Source organism: Podarcis bocagei (assembly GCF_964188305.1).
Source record: "Podarcis bocagei genome assembly, chromosome: 9".
NCBI classification, from domain to species: Eukaryota; Metazoa; Chordata; class Lepidosauria; order Squamata; family Lacertidae; genus Podarcis; species Podarcis bocagei.
The window spans coordinates 76,987,336-77,006,956 of NC_138134.1; the positions used below are offsets into that span (position 1 = coordinate 76,987,336).

At 48.1% G+C, this 19,621-nt stretch overlaps 1 protein-coding gene across 1 annotated transcript in view; it reads right to left on the reverse strand.

Moving 5' to 3' along the window:
* Nucleotides 1-1,386: 1,386 nt before the first annotated feature.
* Nucleotides 1,387-19,621, reverse strand: part of VPS16 (VPS16 core subunit of CORVET and HOPS complexes) — a 50,607-nt gene continuing 32,372 nt past the window's right edge. The window contains exons 17-24 of the mRNA XM_081207022.1: nucleotides 15,835-15,943; nucleotides 14,719-14,816; nucleotides 11,701-11,808; nucleotides 11,049-11,126; nucleotides 7,759-7,928; nucleotides 5,877-5,973; nucleotides 3,243-3,346; nucleotides 1,387-2,160 (exon numbers count right to left, since the gene is read on the reverse strand). Coding sequence (XP_081063148.1) covers nucleotides 2,016-2,160; nucleotides 3,243-3,346; nucleotides 5,877-5,973; nucleotides 7,759-7,928; nucleotides 11,049-11,126; nucleotides 11,701-11,808; nucleotides 14,719-14,816; nucleotides 15,835-15,943 — 909 coding nt within the window. The 3' untranslated portion in view covers nucleotides 1,387-2,015. The remainder of the gene's footprint in view (nucleotides 2,161-3,242; nucleotides 3,347-5,876; nucleotides 5,974-7,758; nucleotides 7,929-11,048; nucleotides 11,127-11,700; nucleotides 11,809-14,718; nucleotides 14,817-15,834; nucleotides 15,944-19,621) is intronic.

The window sequence follows — 19,621 nt, forward strand, 5'->3', positions numbered from 1 at the left end:
GCTGCACGATACCAAATGTAAGAATTCACTGATAAATGTATCTCTGTACTGGCTCACAGGGAAAACTTCAGAAATTCCTATAGACGTGTGAGCTCAGCTCCTCAGCAGCCCCTCTGCCTGAGTGATAATCCCTGGCCTCCTGATACCTGAGTGCCAGACAGGTAGGCATTCCAGAAATAACAAACCCAGATGAAGACAAAAGGGTGTGATGAACTTGGCTGGGAAACAGGGAAATGTAAATATCTCCTTTGTTACACTTGATGGGTGTTTGGTGGAGGGCAAGGAGAACCATGGGGCAGGGTCCAGGATGCTCAGATTCCTGCCACCAGACCTCCGTTTTCATGATGTAACCATGATGTATGAGTGATGTAGTTTGGGGGGTGTAACACGAGGATTGTTGTTTAGTCGTGTCCGACTCTTCGTGACCCCATGGACCAGAGCACGCCAGGCACATGGGGATTAGCAGCTAATAAAAGTTTGAGGGCTCTTTTGTTCGGGGCTTCCATCTTGTTCCACCTGGTGGCAGGTGGGAGTCCTGTGGTGACAGTCTTCAATAAAGGCCAAGCCTACTGGCTGCTCTTTTGCTCTGGTATTCCTGGCTGGTGTCCTTGTTTTTTGTCCAAGGGAGCCCTCAGATTTCTCCGTTAACACCGCCAACTCCTAGTGGCTGGAGTCCCTTCAGCCACCACCCAATAAAATATTTGTCCCCCCCTTCCCAAGTTGATGGGCATTGTCATTCAAATAGTTTGCATGTGCCATGTCTTGTACTATGATGGGTGTTGCTTTCCTGCCCCCCTCAATATTTTATTCCAGTTGACACCCCCGCTGCCGAGACAGATGCCAACCAGAGTTGGAAGCAGGTGTGCTATCTGCAGGACTGGCCTCCCAATTTTATTTTATTATTTTCGGTACACTCAATGGCAAGGGTGGGGGGAGAAACCTCCTTTGTCTCTTAACACTGTACCCATTTCCGAAGCAAATTCTGTGCCGGGGTGATGGCGTGGGATTGGCGCCTCCTTGTGGCTGGGGACGTGGAGCAGTGCATCCAGTATCCTTGTGGGGAGAGGCGGGTGGGGCTGGTGGACTGCAAGCTTAACATAGGGAGAGCCTGCAGGATCAGGCCAATGGCATCCTGTTCTCACAGTGGCCAGCCGGATGTTTGTGGGAAGCCTGCAAGCAGGATTCGACCACAAGCCATATCTCTCCTCTCCTGCGGTTTCCATTGCCGCCTCTGACCCTGGAGGCAGAGCAGAGCCATTGCGGAGGATAATCAATAATAATAAAACAGTCCACAGAATTATCCCAGTTTACCTAAAATACCATAAATGCAGGGGGGGGCAGGATCAGAGCACCATTTGAGAATGGAAGAAGCAAATGACACCACGATGTGAGCAGCTGTTGTTTATTTCTACAATCCTTTCGTTCCCTCAAGATTCTTCCCACTTTACAAATTCACAAGGGGATTAAATAAAACGAAGATGGCATTATGGTTATGCAGGCAGTACCGGCGACGAACTTGTGGGCTGAGACCCCCCAAGACCACGTCCACACACAGAGAGGCAGTTCAGGATCTGGGCAAGCAAACTTCCTCTCCGAAAACGGATTCATTCCCCCTCTTAAACAAACAGCCCAAGAGAGGAGCCCAAGAGCCTGTTGTTTTGCAGAGCGCAATTGAAAAAGCATTTGATAAGGAAGGTTGGGAAGAGAGGTTTGGGATTCCTCGTTCGCACGTGCGACTCTGTCTCTTGTCCAAACCAACTGGAATCCAGGAGCATCAAATCCAGAGGAAGAAAGGAAGGAGGAAATTGCCTTGTGCGTCTGAAAACTCACCCACGGCCAACGCAAGGAGCCTGGCTCTCTTCTCCTTGCAAAAGGCTAACACTGGATGGCGCTTCTGCGCCAGAGATGGGCTGATGCCCCCAGCACAGGGGGTGTCCAAAAGTGACCCCCCAACCCCTCTCCTTCAGCCAAGAGAGAGCTGCAAGGTGGGGGGCGGAGAAGGGGGGGGGAGCCCCCTACTTCTTTCCAAGCTGAGCTTTGGCGAGGTTGATCTTGGCAACGACAGAAGCGTCTGCGGCTGCCGTGCACTTTGAGAGGATGAGGTTCATCTCTGCCTCGTTCTTCCGTTCAATGGCGGCTTCGGAAGCCTGGCTCAAGTCCCTGCCATGAAAAACGGGCGGAGAATAAGTAAACAAACAAACAAGGAGAGGGCAGGGCGGAAATGCCTGCTAAAACAAACGGAAATGCAAGTTTTAAATTCATTTGCTTATTTACTTCAGCAGAGTTCATGGCCTGCGCTCTTTGCAAGAAAAACGCTCCATCAAGCAGCCGAGAAAATCCACATTAAAAAGGCAGGCACTAAAATCCTAATTTAAACCAGAGGTTCCCAAATGGAAGACTTTGTACCCGGGGAGGGGATGGCCTGGGCTGCTCGCTCAGAAGCAAGGGTGCGGTGGCAAAGGGGCACTGCGGGTGTAAATGACTATCAGACTTTGAAAAGCTGTTATCGCTGGCTCAAGTTCATCCATTTTGTTGACTTGACTAAACTTAACAGTTTCAGTTGGATCCGGATGAGCGTGCAGTTAAATTGTTACTGTGTAGAATTTTATTACCTTCCTTAGGGGGCCGCGGAAACTACTCTTCTGAATAATGATTTTTATAGGGTAGTGGGCACTGGGGGTGAGATCATGTAACACTGGTCCTAAAGGATCTACACTGGCTCCCAGTATGTTTCCAAGCACAATTCTGAGTGTTGGTGCTGACCTTTAAAACCCTAAACGGCTCTGGCCCTGTAGGAGCGTCTCCACCCCCATTGTTCTACCTGGACACTGAGGTCCAGCGCCAAGGGCCTTCTGGCGGTTCCCTCACTGTGAGAAGTGAAGTTACAGGGAACCAGGCAGAGGGCCTTCTCGGTAGTGGCACCTGCCCTGTGGAACGCCCTCCCACCAGATGTGAAAGAGAACAACAACTACCAGACTTTTAGAAGACATCTGAAAGCAGCCCTGTTTAGGGAAGCTTTTAATGTTTAATAGAGTATAGTATTTTAATATTTTGTTGGAAGCCGTCCAGAGTGGCTGGGGAAACCCAACCAGATGGGCAGGGTATAAATAATAAATTATCATCATCATCATCATCATCTTGGTTGCCCTCCTCTCTGCCTCCAGCCCAAAAGGTGCCTGGAACAAGTGAGCCAAGCCCACTGCTATGGGGCAAAGACATTCCCCACCAGACCAGATACGTACCCTACCAGAAGGAAGGCTTTCACCCTCTGCTCTGGGGCAACGCGGGGGGCGTACTTCTTCGCTTCGTGGCGGTTGTGGTGCTTCATGCTGATCTCGACAAAAGGCTGCCAAAAAAAATCCCACACCGTCAACACAATGCAAGTTTCCCAAAGCGAGCACCATAAATGCGGGGGACCCAAGGGCCACGCTCCTTTTCTATGCAGCCTTTGGAGGGTCGCGCGTCCTCTGTATCCATACCTAAGGTACAGATGTAAGAGGCTTGCTCGTAATTATATTTTGGGAGTGATTCCTGTTCTTGTGTGGCTTCATTGTTTTATTCTTTCTTTACGCATTCCAGGTTCACAGAATCTACAGTTGGCAGGAACCCTGTGGGTTTGTTGTAGTGATCAGATGGGATTACTATGAGGAATTATAAAATACCGTATTTTTTGCTCCATAAGACGCACCTAGTTTTTAGATGGGGAATTCAAGGGGGGAAAAATTATTTAAAGGGAGCACTGAGCAGAGCATGTATGCATCCCAGGCTCTGCTCAGCGCTCCCTTTCACGAGCCGCGTGTGTGTGGCTCTTGCAGGCTTTTCCCCAAGGAGGGAGAAGGGCAGTCCGTTACTGTCACGCACACACCTCTTGGGGGCTTTTGTGGGAGGTGGGGGAAGGGACAGAGCAGTCCCTAAGCTAGAAGCTAGAGCAGCGAGAGGGAGTGCAGTGATCCCTCTCGCTGTTCTGGCTTCTGGGATAGCAGCACAGCCTGCATTCACTCCATAAGACGCACACACATTCCCCCTTACTTTTTAGGAGGGAAAATATGCATCTTATACAGCAAAAAATACGGTATGCATCAAGCCATTGTGTCCACTATGAAAGCATGGCGTTGACTGGGTTCGATTCTTTGTCAACAATTTCTGATCAAATCCCACAAGCCTCTCCATCTCTGATTTCTCTACACCTGACAGGCACATACAAGCATTCTGAAACACAGGCCAGTTGCTTCATCAGGCATCCTCAATACATAAAGACAGTAGGTTACTTTGATGTACCTTTCCTTGGTTTTGTTAATCTTGGGGCCTGGAAATAGTTTTCACATGAAGGTGATAAAGATACCTAGCTCCTTGCCATCCTTCCTCTCATGTTTATTGCTTGTTTATGACCTCCGGGGTTGCTGAATGCATTCCTCCTTTTTAGTCCTGTTTTATTTACTCTCAGATTGTGTATGCATGCTCAGAGTAGTCTTTGTAGTTAAAAGAATTTCTTTTGATCTGACTTTTTCCCACGTGGGGTTTTTGAAATGCTCAGAGGAACTCTGATTGGTTCTTACGAACACTGTGTAAAAAGTTCTTTTGTGAATAAAACAACCTGGGCCGATTATTATACGCACCCCTACCAGAGTCTTGCTGGTCAAGACTTGTGTGTATTCTAATAATAATAATAATAATAATAATAATAATAATAATAATAATAATTTATTTGTACCCCGCCCATCTGGATGGGTTTCCCCAGCCACTCTGGGCGGCTTCCAACAAAGACCAAAAATACACTAAGATTTTTTTGTGGTTTTTTTGCCTGACTATAGCTTTTGCCTGGCCCAACCCCAGACTTAGAAGGGCTTGAGGGGCAAAACCCAGTTTCTGGAGGGTGTTCAGGACTGCAGTCTGCCAGCCTGACTGGAATTGATCACAGAGGATCAATGGAGCTATCCCTCGGGGGAGCAGATTCAATGTCAGCCATTTGTAGATTGATGTTAGGCAGATGTTAGCCTCCACTCTCATCATCCCCGCTTCTAACCCATGCGTTTGAGACACATCTGGGGACTTGGAGGATGATACAGTCAGGCAAAGAATATTAGGCACTGAGAGACAACAGGACTGCGCAAGGTGCCCCAAGTATAAGATTGGAGAAATTGAGAGATATATACTTGCATTTCTCGTATCTAGAAATGCAAGAAGGGCCTTTACACTCGCCAGAAGCTCGGCTCTTCCCTCACCGGTCCTGGAAGGAGCCTTCAGAAAAGTCCCATATGCTCAGAGACTTTGCGCCTGTCCATTGGGAGAGATAGAAAGCCCAGAACACTTGTTCTTTAGATGTCCCTTTTATGAAGAGGCACGTGGTAAGACCATTGATCCCCTACTGGTGAGGCTCGCCGACCTCCTGGAAAAGCAAATATTTGACCTTTTCCTGTTAGGCAAAGATCAGAAGATGACCTGGATGGTCGCCAGATTCTGTGTACAGATCTGTAGGCGCAGACTATCACCCAACTCAAAATAGTCCGGCATGAAAATCCCCAAACTCGGTTCCATGGGTGACTCTGGGTCAACTCCCTGGGATAGTTTATTGTTGTACATTGTTTTAAAATTTATTGTCGTACGTTGTTTTAATTGTCTGTTTTCCTTCTGTGACTGTACCCCCAAGTGCGTTTTATAAGCTGGTCTCCGACCGTAATAAATTACCTATCACTAAGATTAATCCGAGTCCAATCCTTCCTTTGCTTTGGGAATGCCACATTTGTCTAGCACAACCCCCGGCCATGCAGAAATCTCAAATAAGCACCCCCAAGGCTGATGCCCAGGAAATCACTGAACAAGGCTGGGCTCCAAGCCTGGACAGTCTCCTGCCCCCCCCCCCCAACGTCCTTCCTTACCAAGTATCCAATGGGGGACTTCTTAGACTTGGAGAACTTCTCCAGCTCTTCCCAGTCTCCTTGCTCAGCCAAGGCGCTGATCTTCAGCCACCAGAACCTAACAGTGCAAGAAGGGGACAGCGTTACAACTGCCATGCTGGCCAGACCAAGGAAAGTGTGTCTATATTTGGGGGAGGGTGGTTCTCAAGGATCTGAGAAAAGTTGGACCTCCAGTCTGTGGGATGTGATACATAAGTAGCAGTCAAGTACAACATTCCTTGTTTTCCTAGAGTGGACATGCAGGGGGATGTTTGGTCCAGCTAGTCGGAACTTCCTGTTTCCTCCTGGGCTGGAGCATCCTTCCTTTTGCATGTCACTAGGCGTGGCTATCCAGGAACAAAGGGCACATTTTAACCTGTATTTTAAATTGGTTGGTTTTTCCCCCCTATTATATTTTTACTGTAATTTTACTGGTGTTAGCCGCCCTGAGCCCGGCTCTGGCCAGGGAGGGCGGGGTATAAATAACATTTATTATTATTTATTATAATGCACTATGCTCCCCCCAGGCAAGGAGGAGGCGTGACCAGCATTCAAGGGCCCATCCCAGCCAGGCTAAAACACTCCAGGGGGGGGGGGCGCAAGGGACGTGGCCTGAAGAGAGTGCCCTGGGGGAAGACTGGTTCCCCAAATCCCTGCCCCAAATTATGGGGCTTGGCTGTACGGTGGAGGAGTGGGGAACCGGGCCGAGTGTATTTGGGGTGCTTTCTCCACTCAACTATCCCGTGTGACTCTTGATCACCATAATATAATAATAATAATTTATTATTTATACCCCGCCCATCTGGCTGAGTTTCCCCAGCCACTCTGGGCGGCTTCCAATTTAATATTAAAAACTTCCCTAAACAGGGCTGCCTTCAGATGTATTTTAAAGAGAAGATAGCTGCTTATTTCCTTCACATCTGAATGGAGGGTGTTCCACAGGGCGGGTGCCACTACCGAGAAGGCCCTCTGTCTGGTTCCCTGTAACTTCACTTCTCGTAGCGAGGGAACCGCCAGAAGACCCTCGGTGCTGGACCTCAGTGTCTGGGCTGAACGATGGGGGTGGAGATGCTCCTTCAGGTATACAGGACCAAGGCACTTTGGGGCTTTAAAGGTCAGCACCAACACTTTGAATTGTGCTCGGAAACGTACTGGGAGCCAATGCAGATCTCTCAGGACTGGTGTTATGTGGTCCCGGTGGCCACTCCCAGTCACCCGTCTAGCTGCCGCATTCTGGATTAATTGCAGTTTCAGCAGTGTCAAAGGTAGCCCCACGTAGAGCGCATTGCAGTAGTCCAAGCGGGAGATAACCAGAGCATGCACCACTCTGGCAAGACAGTCCGCAGGCAGGTAGGGTCTCATCCTGCGCACCAGATGGAGCTGATAAACAGCTGCCCTGGACACACAATTAACCTGCCCCTCCATGGACAGCTGTGAGTCCAAAATGACTCCCAGGCTGCGCACCTGGTCCTTCAGGGGCACAGTTACCCCATTCAGAACCAGGGAGTCCTCCACACCTGCCCGCTCCCTGTCCCCCAAAAACAGTACTTCTGTCCTGTCAGGATTCAACCTCAATCTGTTAGCCGCCGTTCATCCTCCAACCACCTCCAGACACTCACACAGGACCTTCACTGCCTTCACTGGTTCTGATTTGAAAGAGCAGTAGAGCTGAGTAACATCCGCATACTGATGAACACCCAGCCCAAACCCCCTGATGATCTCTCCCTGCAGCTTCATATAGATGTTAAAAAGCATGGGGGAGAGGACGGAACCCTGAGGCACCCCACAAGTGAGAGCCCAGGGGTCTGAACAATCGGGCAGGGGATCCCTGCTCCCTCCCTGCCACTCCCCACACTGCCCCAACCGTTTGTCGGGGATCTTGAAGTCGCGGTAGAACTGCTCCGCTCGCTTGTGGTTCCCCTCTAGGATGAGGTTGTAGACGGTGTCGTGAAGGGACTCGTCCAGGTAGGGCTTGTCAAAGTCGGCCTGGAGGCGCCGCTGACTGCGGAGGAGCTTGATCTGGTCTTCGGTGGCCTGGAAAGGGAAGGCGAGGAGAGAGAGAGAGACTTAGAGGAAGCTGCAGGCGGACAGACGAAGGGACCCCCAGGCCTTTTTCAGTTTGGGGGCTGCGTTCCCTTCAGGGGCGACAGGAGAGAGCCAGTAGTCAAGCATACGAAGCAAGTGGAATTACCGTATTTTTCGCTCTATAGGACGCACTTTTTCCACTCCAAAAATTAAGGGGAAATGTGTGTGCGTCCTATGGAGCAAATGCAGGCTCCTTGGCTTCAGCGATAGCAACACGAAGCCTCCGAAGCGCAGAGGGAGCGCTCCCTCCGTGCTCCGGAGGCTTCGCGTTGCTTTCGCTGAAGCCTGGAGAGCGAGAGGGGTCGGTGCGCACCCACCCCTCTCGTTCTCCAGGCTTCAGGGATAGCCGCCTGAAGCCTTCGGAGCGCAGTGCAAGTTCCCGCTGTGCTCCGGAGGCTTCGGGTTCCTTTTGCTGAAGCCAGGAGAGCAAGACTCTCCCGGCTTCAGCAGAGAGGGAGAGGTGCGCAGCGCTCCTTCAGCCAAGCGGGAGGAGAAATGGAAGGGGCTCCGTTTCTCCTGCCGCTTCGCTGAAGGGCAACTGAGCAGAGAGGGGGAGATTTTATTTTCTTGTTCTCCCCCTCTAAAACAAGGTGCGTCCTATAAGAAACCAGAGGCCTTTCTCCTGGGCACTGTTGGCCAATTGGTGCCAAAGAAGGATAGAACTTTCTTTATGTATGCAACAACAGCAGCAAGACTACTCATCGCGAAGTATTGGAAGACCTAGGAGCTACCCACACTGGAAGAATGGCAGATGAAAGTGATGGACTACATGGAATTGGCAGAGATGACTGGCAGAATTCGCGACCAGGGAGAAGAGTCGGTGGAGGAAGACTGGAAGAAATTTAAAGACTACTTGCAGAAGCACTGTAAAATTAAGGAATGTTAAAATGATGTTTGATTGAAAAGAAGTGGTATTGGAAAAAGATTTCTAAGAAAATGTAAATGGGGATTGATAAAGGATAAATGCTAGAGGGTAAGGATTTGCTGAATTTAATATCTGAACTGGAATACAAAATGGGAGGTGTGAGGTCAAGAAACTAGTGAATGAAGTATAAGAGATGAAAATATTGACCTATTTTCTGTTCTGCTTTTTGGTTTTTCTTTTCTTTCTTTTCTTTTCTTCCTTCCTTTCTTTTGCTAATTGTTTTTTACTGTGTATTTTTTATCTGTTTTGTTCTTGTATGTTTTATTCTTGAAGCTCTTATGTTTAAATTTTGAAACTTTTTATTGTTTGTGAAACCTTAATAAACATTATTTTAAAAATAAAATAAAATAAAACAAGTGCGTCCTATGGTCCAGTGTGTCCTATAGAGCGAAAAATACGGTAAATCTATTAGGATCTTGAGTGCCAAGCCTAAGGAGCACAGCAACTCATCTCTGGTCCCCACGAAGCAGTTGCTGAGACTGAAGGTCCCCAGTTCCCCAGGGTGTTTTCCAAACAATATGAGACGATGCCTGCATGCAGTCAACCTCTCCTCCGCCCTTTTCATTCATTTCATTCCCACACTTGGGTCTCAAGCTGTTTTTGGACTACAACTCCCATGATCAGCGGTCAGGGACGCTGGGAACTGTAGTCCAAAAAGAGTTGGGAGACCCAAGTGCGGGAAACCCTGGTTTAGAGAAGGGGACATTTGTGAATTGTGCATGGCATGGAGGAAGCGCAAAGAGAAAAGCTTTTCTCCCTCTGCCTTGACACCAGAACTCACGAAGCTGAGTGCTGGAAGATTCAGGATGGATAAAAGAAAGTATTTATTCGTGCAGCCATAGGAGGCAGGGTGGCCACTGAGTCAGGTAGCTTTAAAAGAGGACTGGACAAATTCAGGGAAAAGAAGAGGAAAAGCCCTTGACTGTGTCGACCACAGCAAACTATGGCAAGTTCTTAAAGAAATGGGAGTGCCTGATCACCTCATCTGTCTCCTGAGAAATCTCTATGTGGGAGAAGAAGCTACAGTTAGAACTGGATATGGAACAACTGATTGGTTCAAAATTGGGAAAGGAGTACGGCAAGGCTGTATATTGTCTCCCTGCTTATTTAACTTATATGCAGAATTCATCATGCGAAAGGCTGGGCTGGATGAATCCCAAGTCGGAATTAAGATTGCCGGAAGAAATATCAACAACCTCAGATATGCAATATGCAGATGACACAACCTTGATGGCAGAAAGTGAGGAGGAATTAAAGAACCTTTTATTGAGGGTGAAAGAGGAGAGCGCCAAATATGGTCTGAAGCTCAACATCAAAAAAACTAATGGCCACTGGTTCCATCACTTCCTGGCAAATAGAAGGGGAAGAAATGGAGGCAGTGAGAGATTTTACCTTCTTGGGCTCCATGATCACTGCAGATGTCACGAAATTAAAAGACGCCTGCTTCTTGGGAGAAAAGCAATGACAAATCTAGACAGCATCTTAAAAAGCCAACAAAGGTCCGTATAGTTAAAGCTATGGTTTTCCCAGTAGTGATGTATGGAAGTGAGAGCTGGACCATAAAGAAGACTGATCGCCAAAGAATTGATGCTTTTGAATTATGGTGCTGGAGGAGACTCTTGAGAGTCCCATGGACTGCAAGAAGATCAAACCTCTCCATTCTGAAGGGAATCAGCCCTGAGTGCTCACTGGAAGTACAGATCCTGAGGCTGAGGCTCCAAGACTTTGGCCACCTCATGAGAAGAGAAGACTCCCTAGAAAAGACCCTGATGTTGGGAAAGTTGGAGGGCACAAGAAGAAGGGGACGACAGATGGTGGGACAGTGTTCTCAAAGCTACCAGCATGAGTTTGACCAAACTGCGGGAGGCAGTGGAAGACAGGAGTGCCTGGCGTGCTCTGGTCCAGGGGTCACGAAGAGGCGGACACGACTAAACGACTAAACAACAACAACAACAATTGATGGCTACTTGTCAGGATGGTTGTGCTTGAGGCCTTGTGCTCTCATCCTGCTAGCTGGTTTCCCACAGGCAGTCTGGTCAGCCCCTATGAAAACTGGATGCCGGACTGGACATGGGCCACTGGCTTGACCCAGCAGCTTCTTCTGATGGTCATGACACACAAGAGATGCTTCTTCACACACTCACCTTGGCCGCAAACTCGTTCTTGGCTTTGTAGTACTCATCCACTGCGTTCTGCAAACTGGCCACCCGCCCGTCAATCTGCTGTGGAAGAAAAAAGAACCCCTTGCGCGTTTTAATACAGGCAAAGAAAAATGGCTAGGAACAATAATGGAACCTGTTGCTTCCTTGATGGGGATTGGACCTGTATGAATAATCTGCCTTTTCCCTGCAGTCTCAGAGCTCTGGAGACTGAAAGATTTATGTAGGACAGTTCTGCGCAGAGAAACGAGTCCTGCGACCCGAGTTAACTGCGTGCAAGCTTCCTTAACTGGCACACATTTCCCCATTTCATTCTTTTTCACATGGGCAACCGCTGGCTTAAATTCAACACCAACTTCCCTCCCCGAATCCCACTCCGCCTGTTGCTCACAGCAGATTTATTATGGGCCAGAAAGTTGGAACGCATGGGGCAGTGTTTTTGGCTTCCATAACGAAAGCCGAAAGGTTCTCGGGTTGCACATTTCTGCACAGTTTACTGAGCCCACCAGGCTTGCGCCACACAAACATGGAGCAGACACTGCCCCAACTATACATCCTGCCGCAACCTCCTAAGTCTAGATTTGCCATCCTCCCTGGACACCCTTTTCTCCTCGCCAGTCTCCAGGGAGCTCCTTACCTTATCGCTGGCATAGCTGGCACGCACGTGGAAGTTGCCCAACTCCTGGTGGTCGTCGTCTTGGTTGTAGAGGTCTTTGAGCGTATCTAGCTCTTGGTATTTGCAGAACTGGGGACGAGCAAGCCAAGGGTTAAATTTCTATTTATTTATTAAAGTCCTATACCAGCCTTCATCCGAGGGTCACAGGGCGGTTTACAATACAGTGGTACCTCGGGTTACATACACTTCAGGTTACAGACACTTCAGGTTACAGGCTCCGCTAACCCAGAAATATTACCTCGGGTTAAGAACTTTGCTTCAGGATGAGAACAGAAATCGTGCTCCAGCGGCACGCCAGCAGCAGGAGGCCCCATTAGCTAAAGTGGTGCTTCAGGTTAAGAACAGTTTCAGGTTAAGAACAGACCTCCAGAACGAATTAAGTTCTTAACCCGAGGTACCACTGTACAGTGGTAGCTCTGGATGTGAACGGGGTCCGTTCTGGAGCCCCGTTCGCATCCTGAAGCATATGCAACCTGCGTCTGCACATCTGCGGGTCATGATTTGCCGCTTCCACGCGTGACATCATTTTGAGCGTCTGCGCATGCGGCGAAACCCAGAAGTAACACGTTCCGTTACTTCCTGGTTGCTGTGGAGCGTAACCTGAAAACACTCAACCTGAAGCACATTCAGCGGCGTAGCGTGAGTTGTCAGCACCCGGGGCAACGCAAGTAATTTGCGCCCCCTAACCCAGGGCAAGGCACGTAATTTGCGCCCCCCCAACCTGCGAGTTGCCGCTGGCGCTGCTGCCCAAACGACGCCGCTTGCCCGGAGGAGGAGGGGGGCAGAGAGGCGAGGAAAATGCAACGGCCCAGCAGCTGCAGCAGCAGCGGCGGAGGCGGGGCTGTGAGGAGGGGCTGCCTGGCGCGTCCTCCGCGGCGAGCGCTGAGAGCCGCTGCCTGCCGGGCGCCTTCAGACGGGCGCCGCGAGACATGCGGCTCTGCTACAGCCTGCGCCCGAGGCTCTTCGGCGACTCCGGAGGCAGCGAGCGTGCCCCCCCCAATATGTTGCGCCCGGTGCGGCATGCCCCCCTTGCACCCCCCACGCTATGCCACTGAGCACATTTACCCTGATATATGACTGTATAAAAAACACATAAACGCACAAGAGAAACAACAGAAACACGCACAGTTTAAAAGGCAATGGATATGAATCCAGGGCCCGCCTCGCAGGGGTGGTGGGAGGATGCAATGAGAAACAATCTGAGTAACACAGAGCAAGGTGGCAATTGAGGGGAAAAGACCATCCTTTTGGGTGCAAGCGCTCCGAATTCAATTCCTAGGCTCTCCAGCATCTTCAAGCAACCATAGGCTTTCACTTTAAAAAACAACAACCCAATTCATTTGACTTTTAATTAGCACACCGCCTTTCTATACTACTTTACAGAAGGCGGTTTACAGCAACAAAATACAGTGGTACCTCGGGTTACAGAAGGTTCAGGTTACGAACACATTAGGTAACAGATGCTTCAGGTTACATACGCTTCAGGTTACAGACTCCATTAACCCAGAAATAGTACCTCAGGTTAAGAACTTTGCTTCAGGATGAGAACAGAAATTGCGCGGCGGCAGCAGGAGGCCCCATTAGCTAAAGTGGTACCTCAGGTTAAGAACAGTTTCAGTTAAGAACGGACCTCCAGAACGAATTAAGTTCTTAACCCGAGGTACCACCGTATACAACGAAGAACTCACACCTTATAATCATCTGTTCCAATACAACAGGTCATAATAAAACACAACTTTAAAATGGAACGACTTATATCAAATATAGTAATATTCAATAATCCATTAGAATAGAATAGTACACAATAAAATTAACTCTCAAAACATCAGCAAAAAATAATTAAACAGAAATTCACTCTTAACCATTACAATAAAACTAAACTATGATCAAAGAAAATAACTGCAAGCTGCAATGCATAAAATACTGTATTGGCCTGAATACAAGCCACACTTTTTTTCCAAATTCTGACTGTGAAAAGTTAGAGTGCTGCTGAAATTTGTGACCTTACAAAAATTGGCTTTTACGGTATCGCTGCTGAAACATATGGTAAAATGGAACGGGTGTGAGTGCCTGTGGAATTTTGAGGGAGAGGCTTATATTTGGGTATTGTCTTTTTTTCTCTCCCAAATTTTAAAGGTGTGGTATATATTTGGGTGTGGCTTATATTCAGGCCACTGCGGTACCACAACACATACAAAACCATGTAGAAGGATCAAATTGAGAAACTAAAACACACAATTTATAAAATTATTATTTTTTAAATCCCTGGACTTCTCTTCTTCCTTCCCAGCTGTTCCAACACTGTATCTCTTATCGTTGTCACGACTTACTGTTACAATTTTCACTCATCAATTATCATCGTCATCAACAATTTACACCCCAATTTTCATTATGGAAATGTATACGTGGGTCGAGATTTGTAAACTGCCTTGCCATTGAAGTCTCAAGTTGTCCGGCAAGGATGAGAAAAAAAACAACAATATTAAAACGTCAGACTCTCTGAAAATCAAAGTAGCTCTGGATGTTTCCCCCCTGCTATCATCATCCTCAACATTAAGACGACCCATAATATTTTTATTATGTTTTTAGGTATGCTTTAAGCTGCCTAGGGTGGCTTGGGAACCCCAGCCAGATGGGCGGAGTATAAATAATAAATTATTATTATTATTATTAACCTCTTCCTAGATCTGCAACCCGATAGGGGTGGCCAGCATATCCGGCCCCTCACAGGCTTCTTCCGGCCCTCACGTTTAAATGCAGAGCCTGGGGGTTGAATCCTGCACTGTCAATTCCTGCAAATTCTGTGCTCTGCCCCTGACCTGCGGCACCAATCCTTCTCGGCTTCCAGACCTCTCCCTTTCCTTAGTCTTGCAGGAGGGCCTGAGACGTGTTTCGCAGCCGAATTCAGCCCTCCAGGCACACCTGCAAATGCATCAGCATTCCACCGCCCCCTGCAACAGGTGTGCCTCCAAACCTCACCTGGCGATAGAGGCTCAAAGCCACCGGCTGGTTCTGCAGAGTCATGAAGAAGGCGCCGCGGTTCAGCTCGTTCTTCAGGTGCAAGACGACCGTGTAAACTGGGAACGAAGAAGAGAGAGGCTGGTTAGATGGAGAGCAATGAGCCCTGAAGCAAAGACCATCTTGAGCAATATTATACCCAATTCACAGAACTTCACCAAGGGTCTCTCTGCGCATGCCAACAGCTTCTAGGAGCCACAGGTGCAGGATGAGGACCAAAGATGGACAAACCTTTGAAGGTCACCTGGAAATTAATCCAGAATACGGCAGCTAGACTGGTGACTGGGAGGGGCCGCCGAGACCATATAACACCGGTCCTGAAAGACCTACATTGGCTCCCAGTACATTTCCAAGGACAATTTGTTGGTCCTGACCTTTAAAGCCCTTTAAAGCCCAGTATACCTGAAGGAGGGTCTCCACCCCCATTGTTCAGCCTGGACACTGAGGTCCAGCTCCAAGGGCCTTCTGGCAATTCCCTCACTACGAGAAACGAGGTTACAGGGAACCAGGCAGAGGGCCTTCTCAGTAGTGGCACCCGCCCTGTGGAACGCCCTCCCACCAGATGTCAAAGAGATAAACAACTACCTGACTTTTAGAAGACATCTGAAGGCAGCCCTGTTTAGCATAGTTTTAAATGTTTAATGTTTTATTATGTTTTTAATATTCTGTTGGGAGCCGCTCAGAGTGGCTGGGGAAACCCAGCTAGATGGGCAGGGTATAATTTGTTGTTGTTGTTGTTAATTAGCCTGGAAGGAGCACAAAGTGTCGCCTGCCACAGGTACAGTGGTACCTCGGGTTACAGACGCTTCAGGTTACATACGCTTCAGGTTACAGACTCTGCTAACCCAGAAGTAGTACCTCGGGTTAAGAACTTTGCTTCAGGATGAGAACAGAAATCGTGCAGTGGTGGCGCAGCGGCAGCAGGAGGCCCCATTAGCTAAAGTGGTGCTTCAGGTTAAGAACAGTTTCAGGTTAATAACGGACCTCCAGAACAAATTAAGTTCTTAACCTGAGGTACCACTGTACTGCCCTTCGCGGGGAGGCAGGCAAGACAGGGAAAGTGCATCTCCGCTTTACCCAAGTCGGTGTCTCCGCTCTCGATGGCCTTGCTAAGCGCCAACTGGCTACTCTTCATCTTCAGCAGCAGAGGAACCTGCTTCCCAGACCGGGGCTCGTATTCCAGCAGCTGCAAGCAAACACAATGGCATCGCGGGGTCACTGGGTGCTGCACTGTATTGCATTATTATTTCATAGTCTCGTAGAATCACTGCATTGCATTGTTATTTCATAGACTCATAGAATCACAGAATCATAGTAAGGGATGTTAGGATATTTCCGTTCCACCTTAAAAGGGAGCAGGCTGTGAGTCACAGAGTCTGCGTATTTCCTGTTCACAGGATGTTTATGTTTTCTGTTGCTTTCGTTCTCTCTGTGCTGGAGACACTGACGCAGGCAGTCATGTCTTTCTTTGTTCTGATCAACGCTGAATAAAAACTTGTAAATAATGCTCTCCTGAGTGCAACTTTTGGCTGTGCATTATCTGCTGATAAAGAGTGTGCATCGGCTCTAGAATGTTCTGGAGCTCATGTCGCTAATTGCTGATACTGCGTGTCTATGGGAGGTCGATGGATCGTCCGGCAGCCGGCTTGGGGGCTATGATGGACTTTATCTCCCTGGCAGCATCCCAACAGGGGATCCCCCAGGGTCATCTAGTCCAGCCCCGGGAAATGCAGGAATTTCAGCTAAAGGCAACTAATATTTGGGGGACCCAAATGGCTACTAGCAGTTGCAAAACGCAGGAATGGCATGGAGGCAACCAGCCCCACCTGCCAGTGTCCTGTGCAGGTTAGAGTATCGGACTAGAGAGCCGGCCATGAAGTTCACTGGGTGGCCTTGAGCATCTCAGTCTAACTGACCTCACAGGGAACATGACTTGATTTTCTACGCACGTGCAAACCTAAGGCGAAGGAATGCATCTATATAATACGGCTGTAAGTATATGAGGAGAGCCTGCGGGATCAGGCCAATGGCCACCTAGTCCACAATCCTATTCTCACAGGGGCTGAACAGTTTTCTGTGGGAAACCAGCAAGCAGGATCCGAGCCATAGCTGTCAACTTTTCCCTTTTCTTGTGAGGAATCCTATTCGGAATAAGGGAATTTCCTTTAAAAAAAGGGAAACGTTGACAGCTATGATCCGAGCACAAAAGCAACTGTCACAAAAGCAACGCAGCAGCTAGACTGGTGACTGGGGGCAGCCGCAGAGGTAACACCGGTCCTGAAAGACCTACACTGGTTCCCAGTACATTTCCGAGCACAATTCAAAGTGTTGGTGCTGACCTTGAAAGCCTTAAACGGCCTCAGTCCAATATACCAGAAGGAGCGTCTCCACCCCCATCATTCTGCCCGGACACTGAGGTCCAGCTCCAAGGGCCTTCTGGCGGTTCCCTCCCTGAGAGAAGTGAGGTTACAGGGAACCAGGCAGAGGGCATTTTCGGTGGTGGCGCCCGCCCTGTGTAATGCCCTCCCATCAGATTTCAAGGAGATAAACAACTATCTGACTTTTAGAAGGCAACCCTGTTTAGGGAAGTTTTTAATGTCTGATCTTTTGTCGTGTTTTTAATATTCTGTTGGGAGCCGCACAGAGTGGCTGGAGAAACCCAGCAAGATGGGCGGAGTATAAATAATAAATTATTATTATTATTATTATTATTATTATTATTATTATTATTATTATATATCCCTTCCCGCCGTTTCCAGAAACTGGTATTAGGCAGACAACAGCCAAGGTGCCGAACAGCCGCCTAATCAATAGCCCTGTGGACTCCACTTTTGTGGGTTCCTCGGAGGCGTCTGTCATTCTGACCACGGAAAACTGTCTTGAACATGTTACAGGTAGGTAGCCGTGTTGGTCTGCCGTAGTCGAAATTTTCTGAGAATCCTCCGGAAAAATAATCTCTCAAAGGACCTGTTGATGGCATTCTACCATTGTACTGTGGAGAGTGTATTCACTTATGGTCTGTGTGTGTGGTTTGGGAGCTGCACAGCCAGGGGAAAAGCTATGCTGTCCAGGGTTGTAAAGACTGCGGAGAGAATAATTGGGTGCACTCTTAATCTATGCTTCCAGGTGCAGAGATAGCGCAGGATAGTGCGCACCCCGGAAATGATCTCTTTCAGCTTCTGCCTTCTGGAAGAAGATACAGGGTTAGAAAGACTAGGACTAGCTGCCTGAGAAACAGTTTCTATCCAAATGCGATTTTGGTTTTAAACGCAATGTAAGGTAGTCTTTATGTGAGTATATTGTATTCAATTATGGAGTATCAGAGTTTTTAGGGGCTAACCAGGCTGGGATAGCCAGGATAGCAGGCTTGTGGATTTTTGAATGTCTGATGTAGATTTTTTTCAATTTCGTTGTTCTGTATGGGACAATGACAGTAAGGATTATTGTATGGTAAATAAAAAAATTCCTTCCAGTAGCACCTTAAGAGACCAACTAAGTTTGTTATTGGTATGAGCTTTCGTGTGCATGCACACTTCTTCAGATACCACTGTGATGTCTGGAACATCACAGTGGTGTAGCTGTTGGGAGAGACCCAAGATGCTGAGATTCCTGTCTTGCGGGGGGATGGGACTAGATTACTCGCCGGGGGTCCCTACCACCTGTACGATTCTGTGAATGCCAAGAGTCCGCACCCAGAGCAGATCTTACAAATCCAACACTGGCCTCTCACTCGGCTCCTATCCCACAATGCACCACGGTTTACCAAGGTGTAGCTGAGCCTCAGTGCTGCAAGGATTTTAATAGGTACCAGTGACCAATTCAAAGTAGTCCACGAATTGACAGACACAGCAATTGGAGAAAAAGAAGGTGAGGTTTACTGCTGAGCAATAATTGACCCAGTGGAATCTTTTCCAAAGACCGGCCCCGGGCATTGATGCCCAGAGGCTGTTATACTTGAGTAAATACATCACAGAGCATGACATAATCAAATATAATTGCGAACTAAAGCAAAATAAGCTAATGAGCGCATTCAAGTCTCGCTCCTGACCGTACTAAGAGTTCTTCTCCCAACTTCTGCTTTTCTCAGTCTGTACATCTCCCGACCTTTCCCCTAGATTTATTGCAAGAAGAATAGAAACTTAAGGCAAAAGGAACTTTAACTGTGACTCCCAAGCAACCATCTGTTCATTTAAGGATATTTGCGGTTAGCACCTTCCTGTTTCACTGTCTGGACAAGGGGGGGGGGGGAGAGATGTTCCAGCACACCAGATTTATCGCTTCCCCCTTGTAGAGAGAACAAGAAGGTACTAGGACAAAGTTCATTTAAGACTTTGCAGATTTTGAGCATTTTGCTGTTAGGCTACGCAGAGGCTTTCATGATTCAAACATGGATCATAAAATCATTGTAAAAATCTCTGGTTATATGTGAATATATGTGAATATATTGATAACTGATAACTGATTACAGTGGTGCCCCGCAAGACGAATGCCTCGCAAGACGGAAAACTCGCTAGACGAAAGAGTTTTCCGTTTTGGAGGTGCTTCGCAAAACGAATTTCCTATGGGCTTGCTTCACAAGACGACAATGTCTTGCGAGTTCCTGCGGGGTTTTTTTCCTTCCCCCCCTTTTTCTAAGCCGCTAAGCTGCTTATCTGCTTATCCTCTAAGCCGCTAAAAGCCGCTAAAAGCCGCTAAAAGCCACTAAAAGCCGCTAAAAGCCGCTAAAAGTGCTAATAGCGCTAATCCGTCAATGGGCTTGCTTCACAAGACGAAAAAACCGCTAGACGAAGAGAATCACAGAACAGATTCTTTTCGTCTTGCGAGGCACCACTGTATATGGGAAGCTTTTAATGTTGATGTATTA